General features: G+C 33.4%; 4 protein-coding genes across 15 annotated transcripts in view; 3 read left to right on the forward strand and 1 right to left on the reverse strand.

Moving 5' to 3' along the window:
* Positions 1-1,451: 1,451 nt before the first annotated feature.
* LOC119073407 (syntaxin-7) lies at positions 1,452-11,470 on the reverse strand. Of its 4 annotated transcripts, none has more exons than XM_037178841.1 (6): positions 11,433-11,470; positions 2,950-3,062; positions 2,819-2,888; positions 2,606-2,753; positions 2,250-2,477; positions 1,452-2,187 (listed from the first exon to the last, which is right to left on the reverse strand). In XM_037178841.1, exons 1-6 carry the CDS (start codon positions 11,453-11,455, stop codon positions 1,939-1,941), a joined length of 831 nt encoding a protein of 276 aa, XP_037034736.1. In that variant the 5' UTR covers positions 11,456-11,470; the 3' UTR covers positions 1,452-1,938. The 4 variants fall into 4 exon arrangements, with proteins under 4 accessions (XP_037034736.1, XP_037034737.1, XP_037034739.1 ...); XM_037178842.1 differs by lacking the exon at positions 11,433-11,470 and adding an exon at positions 4,261-4,492; XM_037178844.1 differs by lacking the exon at positions 11,433-11,470 and adding an exon at positions 4,131-4,153.
* LOC119073408 (general odorant-binding protein 66-like) lies at positions 6,503-7,896 on the forward strand. 2 transcript variants are annotated; one of them, XM_037178846.1, is made up of 6 exons: positions 6,503-6,630; positions 6,696-6,824; positions 6,882-7,035; positions 7,183-7,274; positions 7,565-7,705; positions 7,760-7,896. In XM_037178846.1, exons 1-5 carry the CDS (start codon positions 6,538-6,540, stop codon positions 7,664-7,666), a joined length of 570 nt encoding a protein of 189 aa, XP_037034741.1. In that variant the 5' UTR covers positions 6,503-6,537; the 3' UTR covers positions 7,667-7,705; positions 7,760-7,896. The 2 variants fall into 2 exon arrangements, with proteins under 2 accessions (XP_037034741.1, XP_037034742.1); XM_037178847.1 differs by lacking the exon at positions 7,760-7,896 and having other exon boundaries at positions 7,565-7,706.
* On the forward strand, positions 8,479-14,587 carry LOC119073405 (probable cytochrome P450 301a1, mitochondrial). 3 transcript variants are annotated; one of them, XM_037178839.1, is made up of 10 exons: positions 8,479-8,656; positions 9,961-10,244; positions 12,184-12,287; positions 12,360-12,406; positions 12,942-13,054; positions 13,114-13,307; positions 13,368-13,741; positions 13,808-13,977; positions 14,059-14,350; positions 14,420-14,587. In XM_037178839.1, the coding sequence occupies exons 2-10, from the start codon at positions 10,039-10,041 to the stop codon at positions 14,531-14,533; spliced, it is 1,614 nt and encodes a 537-aa protein (XP_037034734.1). In that variant the 5' UTR covers positions 8,479-8,656; positions 9,961-10,038; the 3' UTR covers positions 14,534-14,587. The 3 variants fall into 3 exon arrangements, with proteins under 3 accessions (XP_037034734.1, XP_037034733.1, XP_037034735.1); XM_037178838.1 differs by having other exon boundaries at positions 9,996-10,244; XM_037178840.1 differs by lacking the exon at positions 8,479-8,656 and adding an exon at positions 9,597-9,823 and having other exon boundaries at positions 9,996-10,244.
* Positions 14,588-17,655: 3,068 nt separating this feature from the next.
* The window catches only part of LOC119073409 (filamin-A), a 31,735-nt gene continuing 30,668 nt past the window's right edge, over positions 17,656-18,722 (forward strand). For 2 of the 6 annotated variants that reach the window (XR_005087039.1, XM_037178850.1), the window contains exon 1: positions 17,656-18,001. The gene's annotated coding sequence lies outside the window, so the exon portion shown is untranslated. The remainder of the gene's footprint in view (positions 18,002-18,722) is intronic. The other 4 variants (XM_037178848.1, XM_037178849.1, XM_037178851.1 and 1 more) reach the window with 2 other exon arrangements.

Below are 18,722 nucleotides of genomic sequence, written 5' to 3' on the forward strand. Positions count from 1 at the left end.
TTCAAACATTTCTGGCACAAAAACCTATCAACATCTCACATATGGCTATTCATCTGTTATCACTAACGGCGACAAAAATATTGACAAGCTCTGGGTAATATGGTCCTTAATATTGTAAAATGCTTGTTTAAAAATTGAAGTACAAGATTTGAAATCATACGATTAAAATTCTTTGATCGATGTAAGTAATAGACCCGATAATAATACTTATACTGGTCATGTGTTTTACGTCTGTAACCTTGTCTGTAACAGGTTACATTCCATTCGTCATTTGGAAACCTTCATTTTGAAATCAATTTTGACTTTCTACGATGCAAGCCAGCCGAAATATACACTCTACAGTTGTTGTTGTTGTCTCTGCTTTTGTGGCGAAGTCCTACTCGACCGTATGCAAGCCAGGGCGTATCTTGAAATCAACGACAATCTAACTGCGCTTCTCGGTAGAACATAACCAGCGATCTGTACTTTTCCGCTTCAATCACTTTGAGCATATCGACTAAACTGTCAAACTTTTCACTAAAATCGTACATCGTCCGAATCCGTTCGTATTTTTCACATTTCATCATTATGTGTTATCTCGGTGTGTTTGGGACTAAACCTACCTTGCCCGTTTCTCTTCTATATACTCATTGAAGAGTATAACCTGAAGTGAATCTTAACTCGCTGATCCATGAAGCAATCGTCTCCTCCTCGTCTTTTCTACCTCTTAACACATTCATTCCTGAACCCAATATCACATTTGTCATCTTAAGAGAAAGACGCACAGGGGTTTATAGGGTCTACGGGTTATCTGTGCAAGAAAAGAAATTTCGTCCATTGATCCATCAGAGTTTCAGCGTCACTCTACAGTTGTAAAAGTCGTAGAACAAATGTGGCAGGTAGTGTAACTACAACATGGCATACGTTGTCATACGTTGCTTCGGCTATGATAGTCGTGCGCTACTTTTTGTTTTGTAAAATGCCGATAATTGGAGCCAACTTCCCTAACTATGAATCAGTAGTTTCGGTTGATAGAAGACTGACATCCATATGGGCGCTCAGTCTATTATTATATTTACCTAGTCAATGGAGAAGTATAATACCTACAACTTTTCTCAATAGCAACCTCGAATAAAGTTTAAGTTTACAATCGATAGTTACTTTCTCATTTGTCGGTCTTATTCCTAACTGGAAACTGTACACGAGTTTCCAGAAAAATCTTGGTTTGACTGTTGTTTCAACAAGCGATAATCGAGGTGGTCGTATGTTTGTAGTTGTACAGACTGAGATACAGTTTTTAACTGGAGCCTACTGGTGTTATAATGGGTAGACGGAAGCGACAGTTATGTGGTCACTTGTTTTCCATTGTAATTTTACGATATCGAGAAAATGGTCCATCTACCTATCCTTTCACATGGTTACATTGTCTTCAGGCATCTTATCGGACGAAGAAAACCACTTCAAACATCCGATTGGTCTTTTGCTCGTAAATATTTTTATTTTAATTTTTCTTTTAGTAATAATATCGCATTTTAACAAATACATTAAACTTTTGCTCCTTAAAATATTTGCCATTCTTTTATTTTTATTTTTTTTATAATATTTCTGATAAGTAGAATAATTTAATTTTAATTTCATTATCATCACCATCTCCTCGCGCACAGATTTTCAAATAAATGTCCGACATGACACTGCTATAATATGCGAAACGATTTTATGTTTCTCTAATACTTTTTCTTTAAAAAAAAGATGAATTTTTCGAATTTAATTTCAATTCAGCGATGTCAGCATTTGACACCGAAAGTTGAAGTGAACGATTTTGTTTTTGAAGTTACTGGGTAATGGTGTGCAAGTCGTAAATCTTTTTTTATGGATCTCGTTTTCTTGCACATCCTAAACTAATGTTTTTTTCATGATAAAAATTGCAATTTAAAAAATGAAATCACCCAACGAAATTGGCTAATTCGTTTGCCAGCATATAAGCGTAATCAATATTGCTAGGACGATAACAATTATAATCGCAATGATTACCTTCTTTTTACGCAATTTATTTTGATATTGACTAGCCTTGCGTAACTGATCAGTTCCCTCCGCCACGAAAACGCTCGTTTGCTCCACGGACGATTCAATCGAATCAACCACTAGACCCTGTTCATAGACCAATGCGCCCAATTTTTTATAAATCTCATTGACACCAACAATATTTTCCTAAAAAGACGAAATTTAGTTTTCAAACTTTGGCAAAGCCAAAAACAAATTCCGTCACTTACTTCTAACTCTCGGATGGTACGTTCTTGTTCCTCAAGTGCCTGCAAATCGGGGTCGTCTTGCATTTGTATTTGAGTGGGTCCTCTGTTGTCGACGAAATTATTTTCGAAAATGGATTTGTTACTATTTTGACTGTTGTAAGAGCCGGGTGGTTTCGGTAATTTATAGGTATTTGCACGAGCTGCTTGTACGGCTTTCTTTTCTACTTCAACGGTTTTTCGTTGCACGGCCTGATAACAATTTTGTAAAGAGATGGGAAAAATTAGACAATTTCAAAGAGTCAATTTGCAGTTGACTATTTCTCCTAACGTCTCTCTGACATATTTTACCTAATTCAACTATGTTAAAGAAATCTCACCTGAAACGATGTCAATGCCGTTGTAAATTCGTCAACTAAACGTTCCCTCTGAATTTTGAGATGTCTGTCATTATTGTTGTTAACCAAATCTTTCAAAATTCCATCAGTGTCTTTGACTAGCTGCTGAGTATACGTTCGAATTTGATGTCTAAAAACAAAACGGAAAAATCATTTTCAAAACTGCACCTCTCATAAACCATTCAATTGCATTACAGTTGTGGCCTTAAATCGTTTGTTTCCTGAACCGTGCCGATTTGATTCACCATACGATTCATGGTTGAAACTATCGTAAAGACACACAATTAATTTCATGTTTACATTTCGAAAATGAATTTCACGTTTACCATTTTGAAGAATTTTTTGTATGCTCGTTGCAATTGTTTGAGAATGTTTCTGGAATAATGCCTCCGAGTTGGCATTGTTTCCGCTTTGCTGGGTCGATGAATACGTAGACATTCTTGAATAAAAGGAAAAAAAAATGTCGAATTAAATATCGTTGGCTTCGAGGAACAAACTCGTTGCAGTGAAAGGTGAATTAATAACACAAAGCCTACAAAACCCAAATCCACAAAAGGAAAACAAATTTCTTACATGTAGTTTCTACAGGCCAATATACTGAGTCTTATTTTCATTTTCTAGCAAAACGAAATTGAGAGGTGTCGTAAGGCTGCGAGCGCACTTACGCCGTTTAGCACTCCGTTTACGAGTGAACAATGGAAGCTCCTCCCACTTTCCATTGTTAAAACGTAAACGAAGAGCTAAACGGTGTAAGTGCGCTCGCAGCTTAAAGGATAGTTGTAAATAGTTGCTAGTCGAACAATCAATTTAAACCATCGAACCATCAATCATGAAAAACAAACAAAATTACTTTAAGATATGACTTCGGTTCAGCGCATTAAACTATGCAAACAACGTTGGTCGTCATAAATAACACGATCACCTCTAAGGACAACCACCCCTAAGCTTACTACAACTTTATTACTGAGAAACCTTTAAAGTTTAACTATAGAATTCATATTCCCATTGCATGTTCCCTTTGTTGCATTCATGATTTCATTGTTGTTCTAAACATCAAATAAAATGTTGGTAAATTTTCACTCTTAACAGTCAATAGTGAAATGGTGAAAAAACGTTTTAATCAAAGCATTGAGCATAACAAGTAGAACCGCAACACACCTTGTGATAGCAATAAATTGTTTGGTATATATTACATTACAGTGACGTCAATTCAAATTGCAAATAATTGATATTGATGTGAAATGCTTCCCAATCGATCTCGAACAGTGCTGAATACAGAACACTTGTACATTTTCCGATTTAAATAAATATCGCAGAAGGAGTCCTCTATCTTTCGTTCGTGATTATCTTCCCGCACTATTAAAAGCTCGCCAAATAAAGTCAAAATCAATCGAAATAAATGTCAAATCTCACTCTACTATTCGTAATATTACAAAGATAATTGGTATTGATTGCATCTAGAAATGAGTCATTTGTCGATAAATTTTCGAAAAACATTTTTTCATGCCCGTGGTAATTCGATTATTGACTAAAAACAAAGGTAAAATGATAAAAATAGCGACATCAAAGAAAATTATTAAATGTAGACGTAGTAAATGGAAGTGTAATGGACGATTAATGTTATGAATCATACTTACATTGGTATGGGAAGTCTTTGTTTTGACAAAATAGGAATGTTTTTCGTATTGAACTGGATGGATAACACTGTTTACATTTGATTTCAATGTTCTTAATACGTTACACAAACTGAAATAGCCAATTTCCAAGTTTATAACGACAATTTACGCTAAATCACGAACTAATAAAACAATCGTACTTAAAGCAGCAAAAAGAAATTTCGATTTGAAGTTTCGATTGACAGAAAGAGCAGACATGTTGGAATTTCCAGTTTTCCAATCGACCAGTGTTGACAGAAGCTACAGTGCTGACAAATAGTTCAGAGGCTACAACATTCTATCAATGAAAGTAAATGGATAGGTATGGCCAAACATTCAAATTTGTTCTAGCCGGAGCACATACGGATTTGCATGGCGCCACCTCAAACGAACTCATTTCTAGTGCAAATTTCCACTAGAAATGAGTTCGTTTGAGGTAGCGCCATGCAAATCCATATGTGCTCCGACTTGTATGGACTGGCTATACCTACTTATCTACTTTCATTGCATTCTATGGGTTTTCTTCAAGAAAGTGGGTACTAGGCAAGAATCATTATTAATCTGGGGTATCAATTGTACGAAATCCACGACAATGTGCGAAAACGATATTTTTGCTTGAGCTGATTTAGTTGTTTTCGTGCACCGAGTCATGAATGTTATTTGGGCACTCTAGACTATCACTCGAGGCAGGTCGAGTGTGACAATATTCATGATGTGCCTAATAATGTCTTCATCGCCGAGTTGCATACAACTTAAAAAACCAACGGAATTTTCACTTTTCGTTACTGAGTTGAGAAAACGTACTTTTTCTAACTAGTGTTAAATAGCGATTCGTCGTTTATTTCATACGTCATTTAGGAAAAATGTTGTTCCTAACTTATGCCAAAAGGCTTTTTGTTGCGAACTCGATTCCCACACTCGCCTCCGGCTCTTGCTGGAAATCTCTCATTCAGCTCACTATATATATGAAAACAGAGCAAGCGACCCTCTGAAACCGAAACGAAATAGTTATTTAGTTATCCAAAACTGGTACTTATTATAGATAAAGTCCAAGTAACTGTAAATCCGAACACTGACAGCTGCACCGTCATCCATAGAGAACCCTAACCTCAACTCGGTGAAAAAATATGAAATTATTGAGATGCCGTTTAATTTTATGTTCTTTCCGGATCTACAAAAACGTTTTATTTAATAGATTATTTTAATAGTGAAATTATGATTGTTTCTTGTACGGCGTAAGTGTTCATTATTTTACAAGAAAACCATGAAAATCATTAAAACATTTGTTTCTATTTTCAAACATGAGCAAAGTGACTGCTCTTTTCACTGCACATACGTTGAGGTTAGGTTTCTCTGTGGATGATTTTTGACATTTCGAATAACCTTGGACTTGATCTATGGTGATTGTGATCCTTAACCGAAGATGAGAATCATAATACAACTCGTCAAAATAAACATTTGGACATAGGTGCATATAATTTTTTTATGTGTCGATGGAACGATAAACCCAAACTCCCTCTCGAAAAGCTGATGCATAATGTTAGTCTTATCACACAGAGACATAAAAAATTTGTACATGCTAAAAGACTTTTGAAAAACACTCGTTTTCGTCCCGAAACATGGAAAAGATTATACCCACGATGGTTCTGCCAAAAGATAATTTGGTTTTTGTGTAAGCTATATTTGTGTAATTAACTATATCAACTATATGGACCCGTAGTATCTACAAACAATTCGAAAATTACGGTCTCATGTCTGATAGGTACATTAAGACTCGTAATTAGTATGATTTTTCATAAAAGTTTGAACAAATATTTTTGTAAAAGTAGATGAGTAGTGCGTGGAAACTGGTGGATGCAACAATCTGGCTAATAGACCAGGATCCCAAAACTCTATATTGGAACTATTTGTGTAAAAATAAAAATAACAAAAAATTTCGATATATATCGCACAATACATCGCTTTTGAAACAAAACGTATAGTTCTAGCTCTTTTTTAAACGATTGAGACTGTCTGATAGATAACATCGTTACAATCAGTGCGTTGTTGTATAAAGTTCTGTATTATTTATAGAAATTGTAATGGCTAATTTCCTACAAAAGAAAAAATTCTGCAAAAAGTGCAAATTGACTGAAAATTATTTTCTTCCGGTTAGTGTTAACATTACGGAAAATTGGCTGTGAAAAATTGCCTAATATTTCCTACTCCAATATTTATTTTAATAAATTTCAGAATAGTGCTGGAAGTTAAGTAAACAACATGATTGCGAAATTGCTTCATCTAAGTGTCTTGGTTACAATTATTTCCGCTAAAGTTGATCCAATTTGTAAATTGGCAGCACCAACAGGAGTGGTACTTTATATTGGTTTACTGTTTCCGTAATCATATCCTTCAATATTTTCCGTTAAATTTACTAGGATCCGGAAATTTGTTGCAAAGTACCGGACATATTAGATCATCCTACGTTGGAAAAATGTGCTATTGCAGTTTTTAACACTAATTCGTCGGATGTATCGTCCGAAGTTATTAATGTTGGCTCCGGAAAGGTGATAATTCCATGATCGAGTAAATGCAATTGAATGTTTCATGAAATTTTCTCTCAGTGTCTGTTCGAATGCATATTCAAAGAGCATGGTATTTTGAAAAATGGCACAGTACTTCCGGATGTTGCATTAAAATTACTGAAAGAGGTGATCAAATCAGACGAAGAATGGATGCCTATTGTTACAAAAGCGATAGATACATGCCAAAGCATGGGTAAATATTAAATTAGCTTTGAACTGTACATTTTATATGTGTTCTGCTTAAAACTGATGACTATTCGTGCTCTCAATTTTAGTTTTATAAAAATCCAATTAGTTAAATTGTTTAAAGTTGTAAAATTGTTGATTCGTTACAATATAGCGGCGAGCATGCCTGCAAAAACAATGGCAGATGGCACCTGCGATTCCCTACCGGCATTTTACTTTGGCTGCTTTCATACACAATTATTTAAGGTAAATCAATTTCACCTTATAATATATAGCAAAATTTATGTTTAAACAAATGAAGTAAAAGATTTTGTATCAACCACTATGCGATACTGGGATCAAGTGAAGTAATAGATTTAATCGTTATTAATTGATGAGAAAAGGGAAATTAGACATGTTTCTGTTTTGGGAGTTTTTGTGGTTTGTAAATGATTCCACAATTTTTTTTAACAAATGAAAATCTAGATCTTTTTCTTTTTTAAATCTGTGCCTATGAAACGACGATTGAAACATTAATGAAAATTTCTATTTTATAGAATTGTCCCAATGCTAAGTGGACTGCTAGCGAAGGTTGCAACCAGCTCAAACAGAACTCAGAAAAGTGTCCTGTGTTAACCGCTGTAGTTAGTATGGAGTGAGACAGTAAATTACTTTGTAAACTTGTTCATAAATTTATGGTGAATGCAGCTCAGTATAAATTTATACAAAATTTAATTTTCGAATATTTTTAGGATAAACATTACACTAAGAATATCAATGATGTCGTATGAATGGACATCCCACTATAAAACGACGCGACCAAAATTTTAATTTCTTATATTCAAATTTTAATTTTATTGTAGTGCGGATGTCGGGAACTAAGTAAAACTTTTTTTTTCGTAAATTGCGTTTTTACTTTTCAAATTATACGAAAGAAAACAAGTCTAAAAAAGACTTGCAACTTGAAGTTACGGAGAAGTTCCGAACTTTGACATTGTAACGCCACAAACATTAAAGATTTTTCACTTAAAATTCTTATTTAAAATCTAAGCTTTTACTCTATTATTGATAAATCAACTTTTTAACCCGTTGACGTTGACACCAATATCAAATTATTTTATTTTCATCAAAATATTACTCATTTCACTCTCTAATGCAGTTATATACCTTTGTTGACTCAAAATATGCGAAAAATGTACCTATTTACAAGGTATTTCTGACATCTCTTCAATATAATGTAATATTTTACAGAAAATATGACCCTAACGAATTCTCAAAAAAATTTAAATTGTTCCAACTTGAATGTTTCGGTTAAATTGCGTAAAAAGAAAACGCACAACAACACCAAAAAATGTTGCTTCAACAATGAGGATGATGATGATGACTGAACATTTTCTGAAAAAGAAAAGAAAAAAATAACCACACCAATCAATCTGAGCTAAGACGAAACATTGAGTACGACGACTGCTGCATTACACACGCAGCTATAACTGAAATCGTATCGCACTTGTGTACTCGTTACCTCGAATCATGGATATGTTTAAAAAAATTAGAAACAAAAAGAATACATTCAGTCTATGATTGTGAGGCATACCTGAAGCACGCGATGTGTGAGGCGCGGTGAAATTGATATAAAATTGTCAATAGAAGTTGGTGAAATTTTTGTAATTTAAATTTATTTAATTAGAACTGCATTAAATAGTTTTGATTTTTAAATGTGCTGTTCGTTGCTGCTGTTTTTTTTAAATAGAAAAAGAATCAAAAAAAAAATTTGCATTGAATTGTTTTGGGTTTTTGAATGTGCTGTTCGCTGTTTTTTCTTTTCTTAAATAGAAAGATAATCAAAATAATTTGCATATGAAGAAGTGTATGGTTCGTATATAAAAGGCTTTGGAATGGATTGTTTGAATTCCAATCTTAACGACGACGTCAGTGTTTTTCTATTTTTCTTATTCAAAAGCAATTGAATACAAATCTTACGTTTAACGGACTGCATTTTAAATGAAGCGTGTATCTAATATATAAACAGCTATGTATACGGACTGAAAACTGCATTTGGTTCAAGTTTTTATGGCCATATTATATAGATATTATGTTGGTCTCAATCTAACGATATAACTTCAACGGCAAAGAATAGACCAACAAGCAAAAATGTTCAACGAACACACACTTTAGTTTTCAATTACACGCAACATCTAACGTTAGTGTATATATGGTCAAAACATAAAATTGCTTCAATCTGGTGTAATTGAAATGTAGCTCAAGAATAACCATCTGATCGATCGAATTGTAATTTATTAAAGTGAAAGGTTGACCGAACTTGACTCTATCAACACTAAAAAAAAAGTGTTGCTCGCTGTTTGTAAATAAATAGTTATTTATGCAACCGAGTGATAAATTCACTCTAAGGTACTAGAATTGTCATTTGACGTCACACCAGTTACTTGACTGGCAATCTACACATCTAGTGCCTAAGATTGAATTTATCATTCGCTTGCTTAAATAACTATTTTTTTTAAATTGAGTAAAGAGTAAAAAGTTTGAGTCAGAAATTGAACTAAATTCGAAACTGATTCTTTATGTATACCGAAGACAAAAAATATTCTTTTCGGCATTCATTTAGCTTGACAATTTTAGGTGCCTTACCTTGTCATATGAGACATTCATCCATTCTTCACTGAAAGTCGCCTCCATATATTATTTTTTTGTACAGTAACAATGCAATGGTTTAGACATGTCACGAAACCATAGTAGTTCGTTTAATATACCTTCAAGTGTGTTATAAAACATTTCCTAAACAATTTGACTACAAATAGGTAAATCAAATATTTGAATTAGGTTTTTTTCCATGGTACATACATTCAAAGTACACATTTTAATTAAAATGCTAAATGAACATCATTAATGCACTCGTTATTGTGTTCACACCTTCCTACAATATACAATATTGCAGTATACGATTTCTGATCCACACAATGCTTTCTGCAGTTCACAGTATTACATTCGACAGCAATCAATATAGAAGATAAACATGAAGTCAACGAGTCAATATGTTCGTAACATCGCTGCATCGTTTCGAAGTTCAACAGCTACAAAAAAGAATAAACGTTCTTATGCAACATGTCCACATGCAGTGGAGGCCAGTTCGCATGTAACAGCAACACTAACGGAAGAAGTGAAACCGTATAGTGAAGTTCCTGGTCCAAGGCCGTTACCAATTTTGGGGAATACGTGGAGGTGAGATTTATAATTTCACCTTTTTTATGAAAACATTTTTCCGATTGAAGAAAATTATGTAAATTTGGTCAATAATACTATTCTTGTAATTACTCTGACCTCTACATATCGAACATAAAAACAATTAGATTTTATCGAATTTCTGTACCGTGTAACACAGTTTATCGTTTCAATATCAAACTTTTTAGCGACTGTTGTGCTAACGCGTGTCGTTATGATTTTTTATTACCTTCACTATTACGAAGAAAAAAAAATTTACACAAAATTCGTAAGCTGAATTACTTAGATGAATGAATTTGGTGATGGGATATACACATCGCGCATCAGTACCCAACAAAAATGTGTGACAAAATTACAAAATAATAAAAATGCTTTCATTCATTTCCAAATTATTAACAGCTACGTTGTGTACACAAAATTATTATTGTGTTAAGGACAATGTAATATGAAATATACTCAATTATTTATTCCAACAAAAACTATTTGAAATCGCTGCCGTGCAAAATGTGGAATTGTGTATGCTGCAGAATTTAAATTAATGATTTATTATACACAGTGTTGGACACGTTGAGGAAAAAAAAACATACACAGGTGTAACGGGTGTAACTCTTTAACTTCTACCTTGACGATTACATCTTTCACGCAAATTAATTTTACTTCTTGTGCATCGATTTAGAACGTGATCAATGATCATTGTTAGATTCTTCTTCGTTTTTAGCAAATTTTAACATCTCATGTTAAACGGTAATTGAGAGGGAAACCCGAAACTCTATCGCCCATAGCCCATACAAAATCGAATTTTTATTAGAAAGGAAAACGTTTTACTTTCTGAAACTAATTCGAGTCATAGGGGAATGTCCATAAACGACGTAGAGGTTTTTTTTAAGCTTCTTTATTTGTTTGAAAGAACTAATAATAATAAATTTAAAAAAAGTCAGTTTTAGGATGAAAAGTGTGATTTGAAATACCTTCTACCATAGTAGAATGCTTTATAACTCATGAAGCAAATGATTTTGGATCGATCTGTTGAAAATACACGTATCGAAAGAAGTACAAGATTCGATAATTTTTTTTGATGATTTGTTTGTTATTTGTGAATGGTTAATATGTGCAGATGACATGATGGATTCTTAAAATACAATCGCTAAAATTTACGATATATGTAATGATTTATGATGTTCAAATTACCGTATTTGATCAATTGCCCTCATGATTTACTTTTTTAGATTTTTTTATTTGCGCGGAGTTTATTAGAAGCGCACACACGAATATTTAATTTACAATAATTCTGAGTTTCCGCGAAATCATTCTTTTGTGTTATCGAATGCCCAACAAGAGGCGTAGTGTGGTTTTACCCAATTACTACTTCTACCTAAACTCTAAGCAGATGTGATAATTAATCTAAATGTTGCACTTTACGCCCATACGATAAACATAATTTAAATTTAAATTTCCATATCAAAAAAACAAAATTATGGTTGGAACACAAGACAAACATATACCGATTCGTTCTCCTTTTTGTTTACGATAAATAATTTCAAATGCGTCGTGATTAATGAACCGCCCCTGAGGTATTCCGTTCAGTTGTTTTTTAGTTGTGAATTTAGAAAACTGTTACTTTAATTGAGATTCGTAATTCATTTTTAATTATAAAACATTTGCGCATAGTTTTTTGACTATAAATTCCTACACTTTCACTCACTTATTAACTTCCAAAAAAATACCATTTATACAACGTGTTACTTTTCCTATCAGTCTCTCTGTGGTGGTAACTATAACAACAAAACAGTGACAAGTCAATCGATCATTCATTGATTCAGTCATTCATTCATTCATAAAAAAGAAACATTATGTTACAACCTCAACACATTGATTTGATTCTCAACATAAACCTTAAAATAAAACCATAAACGAAAAAAAACTTTCTTTTCGTCTGCAGGTTAATGCCGATTATCGGACAATATCAAATATCAGATATAGCTCGTGTATCTTACATTTTACACGAAAGGTGGGGTCGCATCGTAAGACTGGGTGGTTTACTTGGTAAGTGATAATTTAGCAGAGATTTTTCTCAGGTTATTTTTCACTGAACTGCTAATCAATCAATTTACTTAGGTCGACCTGATTTATTGTTTGTTTACGATGCTGATGAAATCGAAAAGGTATGTAAACAATCTTCACTCGTCTTCGGCATAAATCACATAAACATTGTTTTGTGTAGTGATTTGTTATTACCTTGAAACCATTAGCAAATCATAGAATTGTTGGTGCGCAAAAAGTTCATCATCGGTAGGATTATTATAATTTTTACTTAACGAGTGAGCACTTAAATATTATCTGAAAATAAGAATGTGACTGAGTTACATAAATGTCTCCCCGTCGTCATAAAAAGATGCGCTCACAGTGCAATTAACAATTTGTTGTCGTAATGATGATAAATCAAACTCACACAGTTATGTTATTCGCACGATCAACCATCTGTAGTATTAAGCAATGAAAGTGCAAAACAGGTATGGTCTATTGTCCGCCTGGAGTTTATGTCGATTTTCGTACTTAAACGCACTCATTTTCATATTATTTTGACATAAAATGTGAGGGCGTTTAAGACGAATTCGCCGATCGACCATACCTGTTCTAGACTTTCATTAGTATTAAGAATGATAAAGATATAAACTTTGGTATTAAACTCGATTTTAGTGTTATAGAAACGAAGGAGCGACACCATTTCGGCCATCCATGCCATGTCTGGTGCGATACAAAGGAGCTGTAAGAAAGGATTTTTTCGGAGATCTTCCTGGCGTTGTCGGAGTGTAAGATAATTTCAATTCGCTACTACAATCAGGCAATAAAAGTTATTTTTCCACTTTAGGCATGGTGAACAATGGCGAGAGTTTCGCTCCCGTGTTCAAAAGCCAGTATTACAATTATCAACAGTACGACGGTATGTGCAACCGTTGGAAGAAGTTACGAATTACTTTATTGAACGATGCGAACAAATGTTAGATGAAAATAAGGAATTGCCAGACGATTTCGACAATGAGATCCACAAATGGTCATTGGAATGTAAAAGCGATGAATAATTTGCACTAAAATCAAGGGCCTTGAATTTGCCTTTTTCTGTAGGTATTGGACGTGTTGCTTTGGACACCCGGTTAGGTTGTCTGGATCCGAATCTAGACCCGAATTCCGAGCCTCAACAGATTATCAATGCGGCTAAATATGCACTGCGAAATGTGGCAACACTTGAACTGAAATTCCCAATTTGGCGATACATTCCAACACCACTTTGGACGAAATATGTGAACAATATGAACTACTTCGTTGAAATTTGTATGAAATACATCCAAAGTGCAACCGAAAAAATGAAATCGATGACTGCCGAAGAGAGGGCTGCTCTTGGTGAACCGTCGCTGTTGCAGAAAGTCATCACAAGCGAAAAGAACGAAAAAATTGCGTGTATTATGGCATTGGATCTTATTTTAGTGGGGATTGATACGGTTTGTTAAAGCTTTTCTAACTCATCTTGAGTTTCCTGCTTCATTCAAAATTTCTTTCGTTTGCAGATTTCTATGGCAGTCTGCTCAATTTTATATCAACTAGCTACACGACCACGGGAACAGGAATTGGTTTACGAGGAATTGAAAAGAGTTTTCCCGAATCCGGAGACACCATTATCGATTAATCTTCTAGATCAGTGTCACTACTTGAAGGCTTTCATAAAAGAGGTTTTTCGGTGAGTTTGACATACCATTCATCTTACATCTTGAAACCAACTTATTCGTGAGCTCGATATCTAAAACAAATGCACTTGCAGAATGTACTCGACAGTTATTGGCAACGGACGTACGCTACAAGAAGACACAGTCATCTGCGGTTACAATATACCAAAAGGAATACAAGTGGTTTTTCCAACTATTGTAACCGGCACAATGGAGAATTACTGCACAAATGCTAACAAATTTAAGCCGGAAAGATGGTTAAAAATGAATCAAGGTGGTAGTGGGGAACACATCCATCCATTTGCATCGCTACCGTACGGATATGGAGCCCGAATGTGTTTGGGTAGACGTTTTGCTGATTTAGAAATGCAAATTTTATTAGCTAAGGTACAGTGATCTCATCGTATACAGAAAGTTGTTTAATTTAACGTTTGTCGTAATTGTTTTCGTTTGTAGTTACTGAGATCATACAAACTGGAATATCACCACGAACCATTAGATTATGCTGTTACGTTTATGTACGCGCCGGATGGCAAATTAAAATTTAAGATGAACAAACGCAATGATTAAAACTTTTAAACTTGATTTGGTTATGCATATATTTCTAAATAAAAATTTGTATTTTATTTTTACGAAAAAGAAACTCGGCAATTCAATTATTCACCCTGAGCTGAGATCTATTTCATTAAATAAATATTAGGCAAAATTCCAAATCTTACCGGCGAGGCAGGTAAGTAACACAATTACCGTATTTGTCTTCTGGTGTAAGCCTGTTATTGGTAATTTCAATTACCTAATTTACCGATGTAATTACCGAAATTACCATATTTACTGACAAAATTACCAAAAAGTAAGTTTGGTAATTTTTTCAGTAAATTCGGTTCTGCAGTAGAACATACAACCTAAGTTCTATTGTTCAAAGAGTTGTGACGTGATTCACATACATTAGACTGTTTTCAATCTCCGCATTGCTTACCCGTGAACTGATAGATTTGCAAATTTGGACGGACTCTCTCGTAGTTTTTTTGTCCTTACGTAGATCACTTTAATGTTATCATCCGTACCGAATTGGACGAAACAAAATTCTCACATACTTTGCCGAATAAAAATCAATTTTTAATTATTTCCACTCATCCTCGATTTTCTGTCACTACTGGCAATCTTGTTACAAAATGTTACACTATTTTTGATAAGTTCTTCCATAAACAGTCACAAAAACAATTTCATCCTGGAACAGGACCAATAATAAGTGCGATAAAGGATTTGCAAGGGGTTACTAAAGTCACACTAAGATTATCTTCGGTATTTATGTGATTTTCTTCATTGCATAAAACGTTGTATGCAACACGAATCTCGGTTTCGCCTCGGATCGGCAATCTGACATCTAGTGCGATAATATACCTTCATACGATTCTTGTTACATAAATAACTAATATCACACGAAAAAGCTTTCGTAAATGTAAATTGAATTTATTACTTCATAGGTTGTGTTATAATCTTTCACACACGGCAAACATATTAGCCATTTTACTCTCGGAGGAATCTATTACGTCATTTGATATAAGTATTTTCAAAGCATCAGCAGTTTTGCTATCGGATGGATTACCCCATTTGATCTAAATATTTTCAAGTGATTGATTTCAAATTTACTATATTAATCAGAGCTTGTCGTTTATTCCTGCAGGCGTGATGATAGTCGTCCGTTGTAACAATGAAATCCGTTAATATTCATTTTGAGTGCGAGAATATTTATTCGATGAAAGTTTAGAATTGCTACAGTACATGAAATCATGTTCCTAACTTATGCCCAAACTGGAATTTTACGTGTTTGATATGTTGTCAACCTCGTCTTCGCCCCGGGTTAGTAATTTTCATATCTACTGCTCAAAATTTTCACTTAGGCACGTACGTGTTATAGAAATAGCTATATTAATCAGACTTCTTCACATAGTTAAGCCGTTAGTTAAGTTGATTACAGACGACATAGGAAAAAAATTAATTCAAAATCAATGCTTTGTAAAGTATAAAAGCCTTACGGTATGGTTTTTATTTGTGTTAATATTCATATTGTAAACGCCTAAATTGCGACTACCAAAGTATTTCCTTTGTGCTGACTTTATGGCATATGAATGATCGTTAATTTGAAAATGAAATTTATTTCCCTGCATTTAAGTATTTCCGGCGGAATGAAATGATCTATTCAATTATTATTTTGTTCAACGACGATTGACACCACTCAACGCCGATAAAATATGATGAAAAGTATAAGTAAATGATCTGTGCGTGAATTGAAATTAGATGGTTAAATTTTGTACGTGACTATCGTGCCCATTTAAAGAAAATAAAATAGCTTACAAAGTAACACGTTTTCATATAAGCCAATAAATTAATTTATTGTTGACCAAAAATTGACAGTCATTTGATTATTGAGCCGTTTGTTTTTATAATTGTTACCAATAATTTGTTTTATGGACAATCTTTCGGACCAGCGAAATGGTAATGACCTTAAAATATACTAAAGCATACTGACCTTTACCCAATGAAAAACATAATATCGACGCCGTAATGTTTCGTTTTGGTTGCAGCACTTTCATTCAACAGTAACATTGATTTTGCAATAAATTCGATTATGTTTCCTTATTTGGTATTCTCTCCGTTGAAAGTAGTTGAGACATGTGTTCATATTAGGAATGTGTTTTTCATGAGTAATTTTTTTTCCTACTTAGTTACGATGTGTTCGACATGAAAATGTATTTTTATTGATTCAGATTGTGCATTCCAATTTGCTAAATTGAATTGAAAATAATAAATTTTTGTTGAATCCAAATTTGATAAATTATGTCACTTGAAAGTACATATATGTGCAGTTGTGTGTTGTACTACCATTCAGGTGGTTGTTGGTATTGGAATTAAAAATGCAGAAAAATTTTCTTTCTATTAACAACATTGTAACTGCACCCTTGACGATAGTTTCGCTTTAACTCAAAGTCACTGAAATGTTCCAAGAAACAGTTAAGCACAAGATCAAAAAATGTTTAAACTCAGCGTATTCTACGAATTTCCTTAATATTTTCTGCTCAAAATATTCCGATAAAAAGAGTAGTCACACAATTTTACTTGAAAAAAATTTGCATCAGAAAAATTGCTGCACACACTAAGTATACACCAAATTTGGCAATCAGCGGAAACCTAAGCAGCGATAACAAGTGGCACCTTGTATCAAAGCGTTGAATTTCATGATTTTTCATTTCTAAGTGTTTTGTTAATATCAGAAATTAATGGGGCTTGATAAATGGCTACCGAAAAATAGTATTTGAAAAACCACAAAATTTCCACTTGATTTGAAAACATTTTGTTTGGAATCGCAAATCGGTAACTTGATTTCTCAAATGCAGTTTTTACCATTGCCCTTCATTTATTATTATTTATGCAATGAAGACGACCTACTTGTATCCTCATTGCTACTCAAATATTACCTTCCATGTTAATACGTTTCTTTGTCTCCATTGGCAAAAAAAATGTATTTCCACCGAACCGATCGTCACTCAATTTGTAACGTTTAACGTTAAGCCGAAGGACGTTTACGTTGCGCGAAAATAAGTTCTTGAACACACTGCGCAGTTCGTTACGATCATAACGAAAAATTCCTCACCAGACAAAATCATTACATTTCAGTTTTCAGTCTCTAAATGAATGCCGTGGTAGTTAATCGCTACATTAAAATTGCTCAAATTTTCTGAATATATCAGAAATCGGTAAACGTTTAATAAAACGGGTGTTGTAAACAAAATTCGGTGTTTAGTTGAATTAATTTGATTATTAAATTAGAATGGTGCAGTGAAATGTTTTTTTTTTATTATTTTTGAAGAGTAGATGATGAAACGTTGGCTTTTAGTCACTTCGTCATAAGTAAAAGTAATACACATATGCATACCCAATATCCTAATATACATAAAGACACTTCTCGTATACAGAAGAAAATATCTAAAAATAAGTGATGTTCTAGTGTGCATTTGGAAAATAACAGTGGAAACTAAAGTAATTTTTTCTTTCGCTTTTCTTATTCATAAAATATTTACCTTACAAACATTTTTCATGAAATTTATTTGAAGAATTTTTACAAAATAAATATTTTGAGATTACTAGGCCAATCTGAATTTATAGGTTCGGATTCTATAAAAGTTAAAGTTTTCCTGCAATTCTGTTTTCTCTGTGCTGAATTTCCTCCGATTCATTTATTATGTTTGGCATCAATCAGTCACCAAACCCATCATAACAAAATCAAATAAAGTAATTAGTAATCGTTCTCGATTTTAAAAAGCAATTTGAGTTTATTGGGCTAAGTTCAAGAAGACACAAACAACACTCTTTTCTATTTTTAAACTTGTTATTTTCTATATAAAACATTTGATAAATTAAACGTATCCTACCTGACAGTGTATGTAAGTGTGGAAGAAGCCGCTAAATTTCGGTTTTAAAATTATGATTCAAACATTTAAAAATAGTGTGATTTTGTACCGTTGCTTGAACAGCTGTCTGCTCTTTCAATGACACTTCTTTTATGATGACTAAATGCACTCAGAAGAATTTTAATTTGCTCTAAAATGTTGATAAAATTCTGTAAATTATAAAAACTAATATTATTGGTTTTTTATTAAGCGAGTTTATCACATGTTATATTGATAGTAACATATGGATACGGATACTTTGTCCCATGTTTTAGCTTTGAATCTGTAGAAATAAGTTGAACTTCACTTCC

Source organism: Bradysia coprophila, unplaced genomic scaffold (assembly GCF_014529535.1).
Source record: "Bradysia coprophila strain Holo2 unplaced genomic scaffold, BU_Bcop_v1 contig_138, whole genome shotgun sequence".
Classification (NCBI taxonomy): Eukaryota; Metazoa; Arthropoda; class Insecta; order Diptera; family Sciaridae; genus Bradysia; species Bradysia coprophila.

Bases quoted from the DNA above. Each gene is read 5' to 3' on its own strand.
- LOC119073408 (XM_037178846.1), top strand. From the start codon at position 6,538: ATGATTGCGAAATTGCTTCATCTAAGTGTCTTGGTTACAATTATTTCC. The intron at 6,631-6,695 runs GTACTTTATATT...TAAATTTACTAG, and splicing joins TGGCAGCACCAACAGGAGTG to GATCCGGAAATTTGTTGCAA. The intron at 7,275-7,564 runs GTAAATCAATTT...TCTATTTTATAG, and splicing joins TTCATACACAATTATTTAAG to AATTGTCCCAATGCTAAGTG.
- LOC119073407 (XM_037178841.1), bottom strand. From the start codon at position 11,455: ATGAGGGCAATTGATCAAATACG. The intron at 3,063-11,432 runs GTAATTTGAACA...CTTTTATTCAAG, and splicing joins AGGGCAATTGATCAAATACG to AATGTCTACGTATTCATCGA. The intron at 2,754-2,818 runs GTAATGCAATTG...TTTTGTTTTTAG, and splicing joins AACGATTTAAGGCCACAACT to ACATCAAATTCGAACGTATA.
- LOC119073405 (XM_037178839.1), top strand. From the start codon at position 10,039: ATGAAGTCAACGAGTCAATATGTTCGTAACATCGCTGCATCGTTTCGA. The intron at 13,055-13,113 runs GTAAGATAATTT...TTTCCACTTTAG, and splicing joins CTTCCTGGCGTTGTCGGAGT to GCATGGTGAACAATGGCGAG. The intron at 14,351-14,419 runs GTACAGTGATCT...TTTCGTTTGTAG, and splicing joins TGCAAATTTTATTAGCTAAG to TTACTGAGATCATACAAACT.